The following is a 19,480-nucleotide window of genomic DNA, read 5'->3' as shown; positions in this document are numbered from 1 at the left end:
TATCCACACAAACACTGGAGTTCATCACAGCATGCAGGAGTTCAAGCTGTCATTCCCACACACACTCTATAAACAGACTGGACTTAACAAATGTCTGCATCCCAGATCCTTGGGGACTGGGTGGGCTGGAATTCTACTGGGAGACTGCTGGTCCTGGCACTGGAGCCCTTGTCTGCATAAGGACTCAACCTACCTGGCCCTCCACAGGGCTCCCCTCCCTCATTACAATGGCAGAATGCCTAAGTATGGCAGCTGGGTTCCCAGCCAGTGACACAGGGCAACCAGACCCAAGGTCACATCCATTCAGACACCAGGCTGTCCCAAGTCCATAGGGGCTGGTGTGAGAAGAAACCCTGGGATCAAGAAGGCAAAATAGAGCTGGGCAGTGGTAGCACACGCCTTTAATCCCAGCACTTGGGAGGCAGAGACAGGTGGATTTCTGGGTTCAAGGCCAGCCTGGTCTACAGAGTGAGTTCCAGGACAACCAGGGCTATACAGAAAAACCAAAAAAAAAAAAAAAGAAAGAAAAAAGCAGCCAGAATGTGCTATCCTCTCGTGCTGCACACTACCCACCAACATGGAACCAGAAGGTCCCCACCTTCTGAGGCCAGAACTCCTCACACGTGCCTGGGATATAGACCAAGCTATTTCAGAATTCACGATGTGAGGAGCAGAGCAGGCAGGATCTGCATCAATACCATCTGCATCCTAAGCAATACCACAGAGAGCCCTTGGTCCCTGCTAGCAGCTTTTTCTATTTGGTGGAGAGAGGGTCAGCAAGAAAGCACCACAGGGTTTTGGTCTAGTGAGAGTTTCCTGAGGAGTTTTGTTTGTCTGTTTGTTTTTGTTTTTGCTTTGCAAGGGGCAAAGTTGAGACGGTCCTGCTGGCCTGAAACTCACAGAGATCCACCTGCATCTGCCTTCTGAATGCTTGTATTACAGGTGTTTGTTTGGTCTCTACCTGACCCCCCCCCCCACGCCATGAGCATACCCCCTGGGACCTGCTGGCCCCTGCCCACTTTCAGGGACAGCTCTCAGCTCCAGTGGCTAACTCACTGCCTGCCAACACTGCACAACTACCCGACTAGAGACACTGAGAACAATGTGTTGACAGCACACTCAAGTGAAAGAGTCAGTCTAGAGTAGCCGAGGCAACCAGGTGATCATGAGTTCTAGGTATCTCTAAAATGTGCCCACCTTTACCTGCATGGTATCACTTGACCCTAACCACCTTGTGAGGAGCTATGAGCACACAAGAGGGGTCATGACCCAGAATCTACTTCCTGTCTGTGAAGAGAGAGCCTGAAAGCTATTCTTTGGCAGTTCAGGCACCTTGGGCAGGCAATGGGTTACATACAAGCCAATGAGACACTGCTGCCCCAAGTTAATAATTAATGAGCCTAAGTTTTAGAGTTCTGAGGCTTAAAGCCTTCTGATTGGCCCACGATCATCCGTGCTGCTCACCAAAGCGTCGTTGCTTATTAGAGCCAAGTGGCAGTAGGCTTCACCTTGGCCTGGGGCAGAGCCACACATCAGATCCAGGCATTTCCTTAAATGAACAGGTACATGAGCACCTTCACTCCGTATCACCCCCCATGAACAGTAACCACAGCCTTGAAACAGTTTCACAGCCTTGAACTCAGCACCACATGAATCTTACCAAGTTGAAAGGCTACCAAAAACCTCTTTAAGTCAGGCAGTGGTGACTTTAGATCCCAGCACTCAGAGGAGATAGAGGCAGGTGGATCTCTGTGAGTTCAAGACCAACGTGGTTTACAACAGATCGAGCTCCAGGACAGCCAAAGCAGCACAGGGAAGCTATCTTGAAAGAAAACAGAAAACAAAATACAAAACAAAATACAAAACAAAAAACAAAAAACAAAACAAACAAAAAAACCTCTTCACATGAAGCTACCTCGTTTTTGGAGAAAATGTGAATTATTGCCTTTCTTGTTTTGGCTACCCATATACAAGTATGCTTAACTGAAAGGGCTTCTCTGATGCTGTTGGCTGATTTGCCAAAAACAGGTGGGTCCTGGACCGCCCCCCAGATCGCCAACTGACCTGGGGATAGCATCTATCATGCTAGACAGTGCTGAACACTTAACACAGATGAGAAGCAGCACCAAGATCAGCTTAGGGGCTGCAGGAGCTCTGGATCCTATGCTTGCACCATGCCCCAAGTCATATGGGTCCTACAATTCCTGTTACCTGTATGATGTGTGTGAGTGTGAGTGCCCAGAAAACAATTTTCATGAGCTGGTCTTCTCCTTCACCATGGCTTCTGGGAATTAGACTCAGGTCATTCATGAGCACAGGTCCTGTGCACTGTGCTGGTTATGTGTTGTCACTTCTTGTCAACTTGATACAAACTAGAGTCATCTAGGAAGAGAGACCCTCAACTGAAGAACTGCCTCCATCAGACTTGCCTATGGGCAAAAGCCAATGGGACATTTTCTTGACTAGTGATTGATGTTGGAGGGCCCAGCCCACTATGGGTGGGGCCATCTCTGGACAAGCAGTCCTGGGTTGTATTAGAAGCCAAGTGAGGTATGGGAAGCAAGCCAGTAAGTAGCTATTCTGTGGTTACACTTCATTCAGTTCCTGCTTCAGCTTCCCTTGATGATGGGCTATGACCTGTACATTCTTTCTGTACCACACTGCTTTCGTTCAGTGCCTTTATACATGAGCAACCTGGATGGCTGAGCCCTGTGGCTTAACTCATTCCCTCAGATATCCATCAAGTCTCCCTGAGAGTTAGGAACAAGACTGGACAAAGGAGAGCATCTCTGAGACACACAGCAGTAGTCCGGTCAGGAGGAGCAAGTGCAACTCCCGTGAGTGTGAACCACAGTCTAAATAAGTGGAATGCATCTGTGCCCACTACTGTGTTGGAAAGCAGGCCACACAATCAGCCAGAATCTAACCAGAGCTACAGGTATTTCTCTAATAGAGTGGTTCCCATATAAATGCCCACCTGGGTAACACTGGTGGTCAGGTAACTCTCACACATGGTAGAGGTTCCTCAACTGCAGCAGCAGCCTCCACCTGGGTATGAGGAAATCCTGGGAGGTCAGACTGAGCCTCTGTGCCCACCGGGGCTGGGACACTCGAGGTTGAAGTCCTGGGGACGGAGAACACAGGGGCTCTTCTCCTGGGTCTGGCATCTCCAAAGATGAGGAGCAAAGTCTGCTAGTGCATGAAGACTACAGCAGGGACAACAGGAGCCAAAGAAGGACCAAGTTGTCACCTCCCGCTTACTGATCCCTCTCATGTCACCTTCCAGTGGAGGCTGGCAGTGTGCTGGGGACAGAGCTTGGTACAGCCCTTGCTTCGTGTCACAGCAGGGACAGATGGGTTGGGGCTAAGAATGACTCGGAGGAAGAGGTATCAGTTCTCCAGGGAAGGAAGCAAGTTCACCAGGACTCCTGTGAGAAGAAGCAACTCTGATTCTAGAAGCCAGCAACTGAAATCTTCCAAATCAGAAGACCAGACACCATTGTAACAGCACAAGAGCATCATACAAGATCCTGACTGGAGGATCCCACCTGGCAATGGAGCCTCAGAAAAGCCTCCCAGCTGCTCCACACCTGAAAGCACCCAAAGAAGCAAGCAGAAGCCAGCCAAGCTGCCTGGAAGAGGTTTGGACCAACTGAGGCACCTGGAAAGAACATTTTCAACACGTGCTGAGCTGCCTGCAGGTTCTGAGCTTTTGTGAGCTCTCACCCCCATGCTGGGGTGGACTTTGATGATGCCACTGTCTTTGAGTCATTTCTGCTCCTGTAAGAGTCATTTCTGCTCCTGTAAGTGATGCCCCTCACCCATATTCCTGTAAGCAACCCCAGTAAAACTCACTGGTTCATCAAGTTGTACTCTGGTAGATTCCATACCAGAGCCATACAAGTCTGTTGTGGGCTCCCTATGTGGGGCAAGTAGACGAGTGTGTTGTATCTCCCCAGGAAAAGTTTTGTCATAGAACACTGGGTTGTCCTTGGCACATGTAAGTGCTTGCCAAGTGATAACCAGTGAGTCCTTCCACAGCTCTGAGCCATGAGTCCCCATGATTTGCATCTTACACCTCAAGGAAGTAACTGAGATCAAGAAAGTATGTATAGGAGCTTCAACTTCAAGCTAGCTGCTGGTGCTGCCCCTCAGCTCCAAATGCCCGATCATGATTTCCCCAACACTTCACACACACACACACACACACACACACACACAGACCCATCTTTGTCCTGTCTGAAAGCTTTACCAATGTAACAACACTGTAGCAACAGTTTCATAAAATCAGTTAGGACACTGAGAATTCAAAGGCTCAGAGGGAATGGCTGTCCTGAGAGTAATGAACAAAATTCTGATCCTGAGTCTTACAATACCTGACCAGCTCTGCATGCTGGTGTCACCTCTCAGGTACAGGTTGCAACTCCACCTACGGATGCACCAGGATCTAATGCCTTAATGCAAACAAAGCTGAGGGAGGTCAGCGCAACCTCAGTGAAGGGCTTCAAGAGAACTAGGGTCTCACCTAACCCTTGAACCCACTGCACCTGGAGAGAAATCAGGTTCACCTCAGAAACAAGGCTGACTCCCTACCTTGACCAGCATTGAGGACCACGTCACACAGCAGATTCTAGTATAAAAGGGTAAAGAGACTTAGAACCCATATGTTGGGTCCCAGGAAGGGAGGCACAGCTCACCCAACAGCATGTGCATAGCATCAGGGAGTGCCCTTTCCTGCAGGCTGGAGAAGGTGGACAGTGGGGTTGGGCTATCAACCACCCACGAAGGCTAACAGGCCACGGGGATATCTACCACTCTGAGCCACAAATCTACAGCTGGTCCCAATCAGTCCAGATACATTGAGTTAAGATGTTGAGAACACTTATCGCTACACACCTCCCCTGACTGCAGCATAAGGCAGCTTTCTGAAGGGCATACCAATGTCTTGGAGTTGGGTTCTAAATCCTGAGAGGTCTTGACACACTGCTGCAAGTACTAGAGGCTGCAGACAGCCCACTCCCCTTCTCTACAGGCCCAGCTGCTAAATGGCTTTTACTGTATGCTTCCCGCCCATGGCCTTCTATCAGCCAGGCTGTCTAACTTTCCAGACTCTGTCAGCTATTCTTGTGCAAAGCCTCCCTCTTGACAGACAGCTGTCACGCTCCCTTTCTGGAGTAAAATAGGGTAGAGGAGCCAGACTTTCCTGCGGCTCAACACTGAGAGGGGACAAAAAGAGCCTCTTGGGGGAAGAGACACACACAAGTGTTGTATGAACTTCCTTGGGGAGATGTAAGCAAACATGTACACCCCTGGACAGGGCACCAACAAAAAACTAAAAATAGCTAGGCCAAACTGGACCCAATGAGTGGGTCGGGCTGACTCACAGAGCACTGGTGACCCCAAATCAGCAGCATCACCAAAAAGGATCACCTTAGCGTGGATGCCAACTTACTGACAGCCATGGACGGAGTCAACACTCAGTTACCTGTAACTTTAATTTTTTAATCCTATTTTTAATAATGGTTCTTAAATACTTTAACCTTCCTTGTAACCCACCACCCACCAGAAGTAGTGGAAAAGAAAGGTTTTTTTTTTTTTTTTTTTTGGAGCAACTCCCATCTGGAGTTGTCTGGAAATCAGCAGTTCAGTTCACAGGTTAGCAGGCAGCGGCAGCTCATTCCACTGGCAAACACCTCATAGGTATACCAGCAGTCCAGTTTGGTTAACAACAACAGTGACATGACCTAGCAGAGGCAGCCAGGCTCAAGTCAGCAGGAGGGACCAGCAGGAACACCAGAAGTTCTCAGCTGTGCTTCTCTTAGGGAAGCGAAGATTAATGATAGACTTGAGACTCACAAGCCAAGCTCTGTCTCCGTCACTCTGTGGAGTCCTATTTATAACCCTCCAAACATCTCATGTCCTCCACGTGCCTTGCCTCCACATGAGCATCCAATCAACCCAAGTCTGGAGAAGCAGCAAGAAACTGCAGCACACCACCAGAAGGTTTTTGGTGCATTTCTCTCTGTGGAGTTCTGACAAATGCAGCTCAATTACACAGTGGAAAGCAGACCAATACATGTGTGTTGTTAGCAAAGAATCCTTCATCACATGTCCTTTCACATACTTGCTTTAGCAGAACATCCTCTCTCCTGTGTCTGCTTCAGGAAAAACGTTCCTTCATGAGTCTGCTTAGCCTTTCACACCTGTGTCCACTTTAGCGAATGTACCTTCAAGCGTTTGCCCCGGCAAAACACCATCCGACACCAACCAACTTTCCAAAGAACCCTCACGTTTCCACTTTAGTTACTTTCCACATTCGATACAGCCCGTCACCTCCCAAGACTACAAGATCACATGCAGATGGGGCAGAAGGACACAGAGCTAGCTGGGAGGTGTCAGAAGGAGTGGCTGGAGTCTCAGATGAGGGTCATTATCCAAAACTCCTTCCATGAAGAAAGGTCAGCAGGCCCTTCGCAGGTGACCACAGATGCTTATATTAGGATGGCTATGCTGGAAGGACAGTTCTACACTGGGCTCTCAGGGGTGGGCTAATGCATTAAGGACCTGGGGGGTGGGAAGCTAAAGGTGGGGGACCTAGGGGAGGGCACTACTTAGAGACATCAGGGTGCATCAGATAATCTCAAGAGTGGAGCACCAAGGGGTGGGCATGGACCACTGGAGGACCTCAAAGTGGAAGAGTACAACCAGCCTGGCCACCTCTAGGGCCAGAAAGGCAAATCAAATCAAACTTTGTTCAGTAGCCACCCAGTCCACTCACCAAAGCCACCCGTTAGTCTTTGAGGCCTTCAACTGCCATTGCCCTGGGACACTATACTTTGGCTCATGGAAACACCTTAAAGTAGATCCAACTCAAAGCCTCACAGATCCAGAACATCTCTGTAACAACAGGGACCTTCCTAGATCCAGGACAACCCCAGATGGCCCAAAGAAGGGAGATGGTCCAGGAAGATGGAGTCAGCCACTGTTCCCCATCTGCCCACTCAGCTGCGGCTACTCCAGGAAAGCCCTTCTCCAGCAGAAGGAAGAATGAGCACATGAACATGTAGAGGCAGCCAAGGAGCCTCACTGCACCCTTAGGCCCCACCTTCATCTCTCACAGACCTACCACACCCCTCTTCACTGTGAACCATACAGGCAGGGACCCAGAGTCACTCCAGGGTAACACAGGGCTGGGTGATGGCCTTGCTCATACCCAGCATCCTCACCAACACCCAGACTTTATTCTTTGCTGCAATCATTATGAAGTTTGTTAATCTGAAATCCAAGAGTAATGTGTAAAGGTTGCATCAATTGTCATGGCCAGGCTTTAGCCCTACAGTGGCTGTGCTGCCACAGTTATTTGTCCATCTTGCCTATGTCAGTCACCCACAGTCTCAAAGGAGAAGCTGAACCAATGAAACCAAAAGAATGTTTACCAATCAGAACCTCGTGGGAAAGTTTTAGATAGTAACAACTCAAGATGTCGAAATAACCAATTAACAATGAGTTTTAAAATTTAATTACATAGCTACACATCCTGATACAACACGCATCCTGATACAAATTTTCAAAGACAAGTTACAAGTGATGACGCATCCTGATACAAATTTTCAAAGACAAGTTACAAGTGATGAAAGGGTGGAATTGGGAAAGAACTTTTAAGAAACCCAGCACCAGGAATGAAGGCTGAGGTCTGTGCACTATGACTCTCACCATGGGACACCACCTAGCCTGCCATTCTCAGGTGAGGAAGGAGCAAGTATGCCAGGTCCTGTCATCTCAGCTCTTCCCAAGCAACCCACTGTATGACACAACATCCCCATGGCACAGAGGCTCCAGAGTCTCCCTTCACCGTACTAACTTGACTCCCACCTTTAACACTTAATACTAACGGCAGCCTTCACAATGCAGAGCATCAGCTGTGCACACAGCAGGACCAATCCAAACAGTTTATACATACTAACCCGATGCACATTGGAAACTGCTGAGACAGGCAAAAGACGAAACCACACAGAAAGACTAGGTGACTTCCCTGAGGTCACAGGGCCACCCAGGAAACAAGACTTCATACACAGGCAGCCTGGCTTAGGCCCAAGCCCAACACCTTGCTATATCCTCTTTGCCATGTCATACCGGTCCTACAGAGGAACCCAAGGCCAGCTCCAGTGCAGTATCTAGGCTGTCTCCAACCCCTGCAAGGTGGCCTTCAGGGTTTCTATGCAACCCTTTAGTATTATCATCTCCAATCCTCGGTGACCAGGTGGCAAAGAAGCTATTGTTTGCAAATCACTAGATTGCTCTCAGGCCCCACACTGGACCTGCTCCTGGACCCAGGCAGCTTGGGAGGCCAAAGCAGGCAAAAGACAGTATGTACTGCCCATGTCCTGTTGGGGAGAAAAACTCAAACACTACTGATAGGATGGCAGCCCAAGCCAGGAAGGGTAGATAGTTCATCCCTTCCTAAAACAAGGGACACCGACTCGTTCACACCATCCTAGGCAGAGGACAGGTGGCCACACTACTCCCTGATGCTACTGCTGCTGCTACTGCTATGTGTTCTTGGTCTCTCTCGGTCAGGAACGAGCCACCCCAGCCCTTACCTGTCTCTATGAGCTCAGGGGTAAGGCTGATAAGCTGCAGTCACCGCCCTTTCACAATACCAGGCTTGGGCCTCAGACCACCCAGAAGCCCACACAGCCCCACCTCTGGGCTTTCCGTTCATCTACATCAGCAGGTTTGATGGAGAAAGCAGACAACAGCCCTGTAATCAGCACCCTCCCGGCCTGAAGCTGTGGCTGAGTGAGAGAGGAAGACCTGGTACCCATGCCTGTGTGGTGGGGCAGACTGAAAGCAGGCCGTCCAGTGCTGGATTTCCCAGAAGCACACAGGCAGCCGCTGAGACCTTAAAACAGCCTGACTTTGCTACTGTGTGACCTGGGGGACGGTCTGGTAGTGTGTACAAGGGAAAACCCTCCCAGCCCAGTGCTGCCCTAGGCCTACAGAGAAGCAAGACAAATGACAGGGCTCAGAGCCTTTCAGGAATTACAGTGTCAAGGCTGATATAAATTGAAGTCACCAGGAATTATACCTTACAGGAAATATGCAGTATCGCGTCCTTGCCAAAATTGCCAGTTACAAATACAAGATAATATGTGGGACTTTAGCAATAACATCCTGTTGGAGGAACAAAGAGGAGTAATATGCATTTATTAATTATCTTCCACCCCAGCTTCTGACCCATGGTAAGGCAGGGTGTTGACGCAGATACATAGGGCAATCAAGAAATCCCCATTGAATGGCCATACCAGCCTTGTTGGGTAAAGGCCTATGAGCTGCTGAGGGCAGCTTAGGTGACAGTGACCTGTGCCTACCTTGATTCACTCTCAGCCACCAAGTGCTCCTAGTTGGGTATCAAAGGCAGAAATCAATCAGCACAAATAATGAATGCTTTCCTATAAGGATCTTCCAGGACTTCAAAGCAATGCTAAGTGTTTCTCATCCACTGAAGGGACGCCTCAAAATGCGCTAGCTACTTTTTAACTGAAATCTCAATGTAAGACACAATTGCCCCTCTGCAACCTGGCACCCAAGGGGATCTCTTCCATGGTGAATACTCCAGCATGTTTTCTGAATGGGTGTATATTCTCAGCTGCTCTCTAAAATAAGATTACTCATCTATCTATCAGGACACTGGGAAAGGGTAGACAAAGGCCAGGGAGCAACTGGGCTCTCATTAATAACAAAGAGCAGAGCCCTAACTGCTCCATTCTGAGATGATCCTTGCTTATGGTTGATCATGAGAAGTTGGAGTAAGTCTCCCCAAATCACCCAAGTCTCTCTCTATAAGTCGGGCCAGGGCCCCAAAGCATCACCACAGGCTCAGCATCTCAATCCGTTGGACATATGTCAAAAGCTTAAAAGAAAATCCAAAAACAGTGATCCCTAGAAATCCCATCAGGATGAGACAGAAGCAGACGGTGAAATGGAGGATTCAGCAGGATTCGGTGGAGATGTGTCAAGTTGGGGGTCACTAATTATACAGCTGCCAAGCTGCTTTGAGGCAGAGCCAATGGCCCTTAGCACTTTTATGGTCCCCCTCCCTTGGGAAATGCTGTCACCAACGATCCTGGTGACACAGTGGACAACTGAGAAAAGCAGACAGAAAGAAAGTGGCTGGGCTCAGAAAAAGTTTCAGAGGCGCCTGACCCCAAATATTCACTTATGATCTTGTATCTGTGTGCAAGAGTGATACATAGAAAAATCAATGTCTGATTAAGTCTGAAAGGGCTTTATCATTGAGTAGAAAATAGAAATGTTAAATGATAAGAAAGCATGTTATTCTGTTCAATGGACAGTCCTTTCTTTTCCTGTGGCAAACAAACTACAGAGCATTTTACAAAGAAGGGAGCCTTGGGGTTGATGCAAAAGGATTACAGACAAACAGCGTGACCAGGAGTGAGCTGGGAAGGTGGACTGCCCAGGCAGGGTAGGAGGGGATGGAAGGAAGGGGACTGCTGGAAGCAAAGGTTCAGGAAGTGGGTCAACAGGAAAGCCCAAGGCAGTCAGAACAGGACAGCCAGGCAGCAAGGCATCCCATGCTGGGCCAAGCTGCTTTGCAGGACAGCAGCTACACATTCCCACTATGAGCATCAGACTCACCCCACACCTAAGGAGTGCTTAATTTATAGGCAGCTTCAAGTTCGAGTCTTTAATTTGCCCAGGGATCCTCAGGTTCCCATCCCAAGTGATTTAGCTAAGAAAGACCTTTCATCTGAGGCCCACTGATTTCCAAAGCAAGCAGTCGAAGGTCACTGGGCGGGCCTTCCAGGAAGATATCAGAAGCCACGACAGCACTCCTGAGCCTGTCCTGGGTTGACTGGGAGCCACTCTAGCTGCTTCCTAACTACCCCCTCCCCCAAAGATACCTGCCCTGAGAACACAGCTGACAGACAGCTCTCCCCTGGGGACTCTGCAGGAGTCCCTTAGTAACTCCAGGCGGTGAAGTCACAGATTCATCTTCCTCTCTACAAACAGTTCAGATCCTAGGTTCCTGACATGGTCTTCACTACCAAAGCAGGGCACCAGCAGGTTCTGGCTTCTGCCCTCTTGCAACTTTGAGTGATGACCAACCCCTCCTGCACCTCCAGCTGCTCCTGGGGATAGAGCAGTAACAGACTCTTGACTACAGCAGGGGCTCAAGACCCAAGGACATCTCCCTGAGATCTGAAAGGCGGGGAAAATTCTGTAAATACCCAGTGTCGTTTCATAGAACCTAAACCAAGAACTGCCACCCCGCCTGCCCTGCTACACCTCACAGACTAGCTCAGGAATCCACAGTCTATCCCACACACAGCTACAGGTGTCTCTGGGAACTGAGGACCACAGGAGGGTAAGGGGCCGATGTGTGGCGGCGGGTTGACTTGACATTCTAACCAGGTGCATGTGGTAACTAAGTGAATGGAAGAGAAAGACCAGCATCCCTGTGAAAGGAGATCCACTCTACTAGCAAAGTTAAGGCAATGATCCCTGGGAAGACTGGTTCACTCTATCCCGTGAGCAGAAGATAAGGAGGCAGAGGGGCTGAGCACTGAGGAACCAGGGGTCCTCAGGAGCAAAGGAAGAGAGAGGCTCAGGCTTCACAGATGCTGGCCAGGACCTGCATGACCTCTGCCCCTGTACCCCTATTTCCCAGAACTACCCTTCATGCTGTTCTGCCTGCTGTCTGCCCCATCTCCCACCCCACCACCCACAGTGCAGTGAATATGGCAGTCAGCTGGGCTCCCAGGAATATTCCACACATAGCCAGACACTTGGGAAGAGAATGAAAGAAACAGACCCTGGTATCACTCTTCCAGGCAGTACAGCATCAAGGATAGCTGCTGCAGGTCAGGCCAAAACTTGAGGGTAAGAGGGTAAATCTAACGCTAGACAGGAAGAAACCTAAGACAAGACAAGCAGCCTGCAGCTGCCATTAGAACACTCCTAAGCATACAGGGCACAGGGTGCTTCCCCAAAGTCACCACCACAGTAAGGGAAAGGGCACTGTCAACCAAAGAAGGGGTCTAGGAGTCTTGGGGAGTCACACCCACATCCTGACAACCGGAAGACCTCAGGAGGCAGATGCCACCACCGCCCAAGTGACTGTCTACCCACAAGCTCTGTGATCCTCAGAGAGCCTCTTGCCTTCCCTACCCCTCATCTTCTTCTGTAGTGTGGCAGATGCTTTAAGGACACACATGGCACGCAGTGGGTGCCAAGCAGGTATCTATTAAATTTTAAAACTTAGTAATCACGTACGTACCCCTAAAGGGGTCCACCACAGACCTCACTGATTGGCTGTTTCCTTCTGAGATGGCCCAGCCACAAAGCTTCAGCAAGAAGCAGCAAAACAGTTACTAGTACCCTCAGCGTGGAGGCCAGTTCTGCTCCATGCCATGATAGCATCTGGCATAACCTATGAGGGTACTGCACCCAGTGTGCAGGGGTTGGCAATGCTGTGAGCCTCCCACAGTGGAGAGGGTAGACCCCCAAGAAGCTTAAGCCTCCAACTACTGGCCAATGCTAAACCAAGACACATAATACAGTCCAATGGCCCTGACTCAACCATTTCCAGACACTCTTCTTCCTTGGGAAAGACAGGAGCTGCCTACCTTGAAGGAGGAGGCCAGCAAGGTGGCCTGGAGGAGACGGCTTACTTCATAGGGCACTTCTAAGGAGGAAGGAACAAAATGGAAAGGGTATTCACCAGGATGACAGCCTGCAAGGATAGGCTGAGCCGTGGTGGGTGACAGGTTTAGCTTGGCCCGAGACAGCCACTGTCCACTCAAGTTTTGTCGCAGCCAGCCTTGGAATGACATATGGCTCCCAGGAAAGCCCAAACCACAGCTCCAGAAATGAGAGTTTAAGTAAGACGGCCTGCTTTCCTACATACCCGACCCCAGTGAATCACGGTTGTCTACATGTCAGCCTGCTGACATGAAACTTAATCTGTTCAACATGACGCATGCTTCCTAGGCCCACACTACCGTTCAAGACTAAGTATGGACATGCCAGCTTTACAGTCCAAACCATGTCAGGAGGGTGCTGGCAGACCCAGATCTACTCAGGATGGGATCCTAAAAAAGCAAGAGTCTCAGCAGGTGAGCTGACACCCCCCAGCCCCCAGCCCCCGACTTCACTCCAAATGGGCCCATATTCTCTGGGAAGTAAGACAGAAAGAGTTTCTAGACTAAGGAATATACTCCCAAAGGAACCTCTGAGGCTGGAGTTGGTCCTAAATATAATGCTCCGGCCAAAGGTCAGAAAGACTTCCCACCCAGAGAGATCAAGGTCATGTTCTGCTGTGGTGAGCTTCTCTGGTACAGAGTACCTGACCCAGCCTGTTCTCATGCTCCTTGGGCAGCCTTTGTGGGAAGCACTACCGAGTTCTTGCATCAAAAGAGACCTCAGCAGGAAGGAGTTGAGACCATGTGGGTAGACAAGCACTTTTGCTCAAGGGAGGGCAGACCTCAAGTCACTGACAAGAGGTGAGCGTTCCAACACTCAGTACCCGTAACACCCATTTTGACAGGACAGGAAAATGGGCACAGGAACCCTAGTGGGTAACAGAGTGCACCCTTAGCTGCTTAATGTGGAAAGGGGGACAAGTGGGAGACTGACTTTCTCAAAAAAAATACAGGGGCTGGTGGGCAGGGAACGACAAGCAATTAGAGCCTGTGGGTCTCTAGGTGCTGAATTAAGACAGTGGCTGGGGCTGGAGAGATGGCTCAGTGGTTAAGAGCACTGACTGCTCTTCCAGAGGTTCTGAATTCAATTCCCAGCAACCACATGGTGGCTCACAACCATCTGGTGCATCTGAAGAGAGCGATGGTATACTCAAAATAAATAAATAAATCTATTTAAGTACGTATGTATGTATGTATGGCATGTATATAGCCAGGCCAGACAGTGGCTACCAGACTGCCTGGCCTGACTACATACATGGCTCCCCTCTGCCTAGCCAGCAAATCTCAGTGTCACTATCCAGCTGAGCTCTCAAACAGGCTGCACAGGGAGATGGAGCAGGCTGGGCCAAGGCCCAGGTCTTCCCCCTTGTGCATTCAGCTGAGCCTGCAGGAGGCTGTCCAAGAACTCCCCAGAAATACCTGCAATCTTCTTGGCCTCTGTCTGAGCCCCCCCCTCCCGTCCCCCAGTGACTAGGCGATCGGTCACCTCTGAAAATGACTTTGGGCAGGAGCATCACAGAAGCCCTGGGCTGACATTATGTTCCTTAGAAACCTGAGACTAGGGCAGCAGCAGAGAAGCTACATGCATCCCTGTCTTTTTACCTCTCCTTAGATATGAAGGGCAGCAAACAACCCCACCCCACTCGAAACTCCCTTCACTCCCTTTCTTCCAGCAGACCAAAAGCTTCAGAGAAACCCACCCTGTTCGCAGGGCCTCACCACCCCCACAGCAGCTCGCCGGGCAAGCTGAGCAGACTGATGGCCCTAGCTGCTGATAAACAGGTTTATTTTCACCTTTGCCGGAGGTTCCAGGGCAAAACTCACCATCTTTCTAGTGTTTGTGTGTCACAATCTGTTTCTAATGTGTCTGCACTCCAGAACAGAATTCTGGAGCAAGGAACTTTATTTTCCTTAAGGAGGCTTATCTTACAGGTGTAGATGAGGCTATGCTGGGCTTTCCTGGCAATCTTCCCACCTCCACCACACCCCCACCATTGTTTTGGAGCAGGGTCTCATACAGCCCAGCCTGGCCTAGGCTTGAAGGTGATATGTAAGAAACCGTGACGTTGAACACCTGATCCTCCTACTTCCATCCCTAAGTACCAGGATGACAGGCCCATGTCATACTTAGTACAAATGGCCTCTCTTAAATTGCACGCCTACCACTGGTACCCTGCTGACAAAGGTCAGGACACTCACTGTGTGGCAGCCTCTTGTCAGCCTAGGATAAACCCAGCTACTCCTCCTAAAGGGGGATCAGGGAAGAGTGGAAAGCTTGGAGCCCATCCTGCCAAGACTCAAGGCAGCTGCAGCAGAGCAGCACCCGTACTCTCCTCATCATGGACTTTCCCCTAGAGCCACGGTGCGCACCTCACCTTGCACTTTGGCTACCAGGAACCCCATTATGTCACCACAGCTGGGCCCAGGTGGCCCTAGGATTTCTCCACAAATGGCTTATTAACAGAACCCAAGGTTCAGTGCAAACCCTGAAGGAACCTTGCAGATCTGTCCCTCAGGAAGTATGCAAAGAAGACACCAGGGCGCACAGTTTGCCGGAAACAAAGACCCCACAGGATTCTGGCTCACTCCATTTTCTGGGGCTAGGGGATTTTTCTCTTGTTTCTTTTTTTCCTTCTTTATCAGTTATTGATCACTTACTAATAGCATATAATCCTAAGAAATGAAAAGAATAAACAAAACCATGGTATAAGGATGCCACTCAGGCTGAAGAGATGGCTCACTGGGTAAGAGCACTGACTGCTCTTCCAAAGGTCCTGAGTTCAAATCCCAGCAACCACATGGTGGCTCACAACCACCCATAATGAGATCTAACACCCTCTTCTGGTGTGTCTGAAGATGGCATCCACTTGTCCACCTAACTCCCTACTCAAGGTAGTAGTGGGTCTCCTCAAATCAGCCAGATGAACAAGGGAGCAAGCCAGTTAGCCATGGGAAGCCCTCTACAGGACAACATAGGCCCAAGTCCCTTCTCTGCTTTTAGAACCTACTGTTCCCCCAGTGAGTGTCCCCACCAAAGGTCCCTCTGTAGTTCCAAGAGAAGCCCCTCCCCAATGCTTCCTGCCTAACCACCAAACACCTGCACCTAAGGCCCAGAGTAGAGTGCAGTAGAGGGGCCAGCTCCCAGGAAGAGCGGTACCTCAAGCTCTTAGGCAGTCCATGAAGGGGCCCCCAGTCTCTCAGCTGAGCTCACTGCTCTCAGACTGGGAACCCTTCCTGTTACTACACTTCAGCCAGAGACAGCTTCCTTTCAACAGAAATCCCTTCCTATGCAGCTCTATCCACTGCCAGCATACCAGGGCCCCAGGGAAACTTAACATGATTAAAATTTTAAAGCATTTAAGATGCTCAAAGGAAAGGCATTCTTGAAGTGCAAATCATCAGTTTAGGGAGGCAAGAGTAAATATGGCAGGGGGAGATACCTATACAAATGAAATGCAATTTTAAACATTATGCATAAATTGCTTTAACAGGGAGCCTCAGCCCTGCGGAATCACAGCGTCGAGTCTGGGCTTTCCAGCAAATGCTGACAGTTGGTTTTCAGCTCCTTAGTTCATTCAGTCTGTAGTCTGAGGTGAGCTGACTTCCTGGGTTTTGCTAAATGGAGAACAGCAGTTCTCAGAGTTGTTGTTTAGCAGGCAGGGCACAGAGTGCACAGCCTGGCCTAGCTGCTGAAGCAGCAGAAATCCTAACAGGATGCCCTCAGACAATCCCCAAAGCACAATCCTGAAGCCTGGGGCCCCTTGGGAATAAAACAGCAGAGCATGAAGAACTAACTGAAGATGGAACAAGAGCCCACTGTGATCAGCACCAAACATGAGAAAAAAATGCTGTCTACTTACCACTAAAAAATCTACGGGCTTTCAGTAATGCTGCTCTTCTCATCCTCACACTCACATTGTACATGCTAAAGGAATTGCACATTTTCTCTTATCAAGGAGATGAACTATATGTGGGGAGCCTTCTAGTGTTTAAACGCACTAAGGGATTCAAGACGGCACTCCACACTTTAGGGGTCTCCTCTGCTTTTCTCAGGATCCACCCTGCTACCTCAATGGAAGCACTACTGAAATTTCAAAATCTACAGCAGTTTACACACCACTTCCCTGCCCTGAAGATCACTAAAGCATGATAGTCTCTCTGAGCCAGGACTACATTTTATGGCTCCCTGACAACAGAACCCCAGATCATCGATCTGCTCTTTCTATAGGGTCTCCATCAGATCACAAAGAGGTCCTCGGCTTTCTTCACACCTAAAGCTTAAACCTCTTAGGCATCCAGAGGACTTTAATGGGGGGGACCAGCCAACTGCTTGCCAACAGACACCCCCAGAGGTAGGGTGACATCTCTGGGAGGCTGATGCCACAGGTGCCTTTCTACATACCTGTGCCGATCCAGGGCTTCCTCAGTTTGCTTTTTCTCTGTGTGAATGGGAAAAAGCATTGTCAGGAGCCAGGCTATTCCCAAGGCGAGGGAAGTCTCCTGGGGAAGCAACATTGGTACAAACCACACTTGCTTAGAGTCACCATGGTTCTCAAAAAACCGGTTGCTGTCACCAGTCACACAGTACTAGACTTAAAACCTAGCAGGGGCTCCTAACACACCAACCATTCAGAAAGCAGGGCTGAGAGTCAGTGTCAACACCACACAAGGCAGGCACAGGGAAACACTGTTTCCACTTTCGCTACTGAAAATAAAAACGGATCACCAACCCCTACCAGAGCCAAAAAGACACTTCCACCTCCCTTCCTCCTTCCCTCCCTTCCTCCGTAACTGAAGCTAGGAATAATTTGAAGATGCCAGAGAAAACGGGAGTCAGCCATGTGCCTTTGACATTCAGCGTCTGACTAGGGGTAAAGTCGGCTCATGGACAGTCCATCCTATTCAAGACCCTAGCCCCTAGCTTCTTCAGCCGTGATCTACTTCCATTCTTTTCTGGTCGTGTAGTGTTACTCAAAATAAGTAAGGAGGGCTACAAATCTTTGGAAAAGATAACTATATTTTGAAGCTCATTAGCTAGTAAAACATCACAAACCCCTCCGGAGAGAATATAACAGCCTAGACAGCACCAACCAAGGCAAGGACTTCACGCTCAGTGTCCACTCGGTACCCAAAAACGAGACGACTGCCGAATCAGAACCTGTAAGCTCTAAGCGACCCGTGGTTCCCACGGCCTCACCACCCCGAACCCATCAGAGACACACACCGAGGAAGGACTTGGGGTTAGGAAATGCAAGCGCAAAAGGCTAGGCAGTTCTCGCCGCAGTGAGGGACCAAGGGCCGAAGTGGGCAGTGTAGCAAGCAAGTAGGAGGGGAGATCTGGCAGGACCACGGTCCGTCCTCACTGCCGGGGTGCTGGATGAGGGAGATCGGGCGGAATCACGCCTCTGATCGCTGGAACACCAGGGTTCCAGCCCGATCAAGATCTGGGCGCAAGACGCGAGGGTCGCGGGTTCCAGTTGGGCGGAATGTGGCTCGGGGAGCACCGGGTCTCGGGTGACAATGATCCCCAAAATCCCGAAGCAGGGAGTGGGGCTCTGGGGAGAGCTGGGCGGACGGAGTACGGAGCAGGGGGCAGGGAGTCCGGCGGAAGGGTTGTCTCTAGGATCCCGGCACAGGGAGTGGAGCGCAGTGTCGCCAGCAAGATAACAGCCTCCAAGATCCTGGCGTAGGGCGGTATGTGGCTCCCGGTGCCCGCGCCCCGCGTGCAAGAGGCAAGTCGCTGCACCCAGAGCCCCGGGTGAGCCGGACAGGGCCAGGGCTCGCACCGCTGGCCTGAGGGCCCGGAGAAAACTTGAGGCGCGCGTCCGGGCCAGGGTCCCCGCGGCTGCTGCCCCGAGCCGGGGAACACTCTCCGTGCACGGCGCCTCCCCGCTGCAGGCCCGGGTCGGCGCACAGGCCTCGCGGCACTCACCTTCCTGCCGGCGCCGCCCCCGCCCGCGGCCAGCGCGGAGCCGCCCCCCGAGTACATGTAGTAGGCGATGCCCAGCACCCAGAGCAGCGCGAAGCACAGCAGCATCCGCGAGCGCCGCCGCATCCTCGCTCTGGGCGGCCGCCGGGCAGCCTGGCGGCGCGGCGGGCGGAGCGCACGGCGGGCGGAGCTCGGGGCGGCGGCGCGGGAAGACGCGGCGCTCGGCGGGCGGCGCTCGGCGCTCGGCGCCCGGCAGGAAGCGGCGGCCCGGCGGCGGGGTCAGGGAGCAAAGGGCGACCAATCGACGCTGAGGGGCGGGCGTGGGGGCGGAGCCGAGTCTCCCTGGCAGCGGCGCCCCGCCCACTGCGCGCCCCCGGGAGCGGCAGGTGGAGGCCGTGGGCGCGCGGTTCCCCAAAGACCTGGAATGGTCCAGGCTGCAGAGGTCGCCCTGGCCCGCCGTCCGTCTCATTTACATATTTGGGCAATAGTGGGTTCTTGGGTTTTTATTTTTTATTTTTGTTTTTTGTTTTTTAATACAAGATCTCATTCTATAACCTAGACTGGCCTCGAACTCACCATCCAGCCCAAGCTGGCCTCAAACTCACAGCGCTCCTTTTGCATCAGACTCCAGAGTCTTGGTATAACAGGCGTGCGGTACTGCCCTGCGGTCTGAACAAGACTAAGACAGGGAAAGTAGATTTCAAGGAACTTGCTTGTAAGGATGATCTTACCTGCTCTTTAGAGCAAAATGTTGATGGTTTTAAATAAACATGAAAAAGAGGGGAGATAGATGATAATTTATGTTTTAAACCTTTTTGGTTTTTAT

General features: G+C 50.7%; 1 protein-coding gene across 1 annotated transcript in view; it reads right to left on the bottom strand.

Moving 5' to 3' along the window:
* Galnt2 (polypeptide N-acetylgalactosaminyltransferase 2) overlaps positions 1 to 18,902 on the bottom strand; it is a 118,057-nt gene extending 99,155 nt beyond the window's left edge. The window contains exon 1 of the mRNA XM_031341767.1: positions 18,658 to 18,902. Within this exon, the coding sequence (XP_031197627.1) occupies positions 18,658 to 18,780 (123 nt within the window). The 5' untranslated portion in view covers positions 18,781 to 18,902. The remainder of the gene's footprint in view (positions 1 to 18,657) is intronic.
* Between the last annotated feature and the right edge of the window lie 578 nt (positions 18,903 to 19,480).

This window comes from Mastomys coucha, unplaced genomic scaffold (genome assembly GCF_008632895.1).
Source record: "Mastomys coucha isolate ucsf_1 unplaced genomic scaffold, UCSF_Mcou_1 pScaffold22, whole genome shotgun sequence".
NCBI lineage: Eukaryota > Metazoa > Chordata > Mammalia > Rodentia > Muridae > Mastomys > Mastomys coucha.
The sequence above is the reverse complement of the archived record's forward strand: the minus strand, read 5'-3'. Positions and strand labels throughout refer to the sequence as shown.